General features: G+C 48.7%; 1 protein-coding gene across 1 annotated transcript in view; it reads right to left on the bottom strand.

Moving 5' to 3' along the window:
- The window catches only part of LOC103505832, a 27965-nt gene that overhangs the window by 4983 nt on the left and 22273 nt on the right, over positions 1-709 (bottom strand). Inside the window, exon 4 of the mRNA XM_026821056.1 lies at positions 143-367. Coding sequence (XP_026676857.1) covers positions 143-367 — 225 coding nt within the window. The remainder of the gene's footprint in view (positions 1-142; positions 368-709) is intronic.

Consider the following 709-nt stretch of genomic DNA (forward strand, 5'->3'; position numbering starts at 1 on the left):
AAAAGGGGGCGCGGGGGGGGGGGGGGTCTGGGCCCCCTCGCCCCCCCCCCAAATACAGCCCTGCCTCGGAGAGACCTTGATCTTCTTCTGCCACACACTTTCCGTCGGTCTATCTCAGACGGTCTGAGTGTGAATGGCTTGCATCTGAATTACCTGCTGAATTATCTTCCGGCTCCTGCCCAAACACGTAGTGGCGGACCTCAGAGTACCATTTCCCCACAGGGCGGTATCCATGGAAGTCGTCAAAGTCCGAGGCGTTAGTGGTGAGGCCCCATATGTTCTCCCCGTAGGGTGACACCTGATTGCGGGGCATGATGGAGCCGCCCCTGGCGCATTGCTCTGCATAGGATTGGGCATCTTCCATTAGCTGTGAACGAGTGAAGTGAGTAGGTAATATTTATCCGAACATTTCTGAATTATATTAATTTTTGGTCACTTTCGGTAGACCCACACTATCGCGTGAGCTCATGGGGAGTCACAAAGATGTAGGTCAAAGTTTTCCCATAATATTGTAGTAATTTCGTTCATCCCTCACGTCATGTGACGTGATAATAATGTTTTTTTTTTTACCTTTTGAGCCAGGGTGGTGTTTGGAGTAGTCTGGATGTTAAATCTAATAGTTGTCTAAAAACTGAGTAAACGATCACCTATGTAGGTAGTGTTTACATAAAGTGGAACTTTGAGCAGGGATGTTTGGTATGTGGAGATC

Source organism: Diaphorina citri, unplaced genomic scaffold, assembly GCF_000475195.1.
Source record: "Diaphorina citri unplaced genomic scaffold, Diaci psyllid genome assembly version 1.1 scaffold197, whole genome shotgun sequence".
NCBI classification, from domain to species: domain Eukaryota; kingdom Metazoa; phylum Arthropoda; class Insecta; order Hemiptera; family Psyllidae; genus Diaphorina; species Diaphorina citri.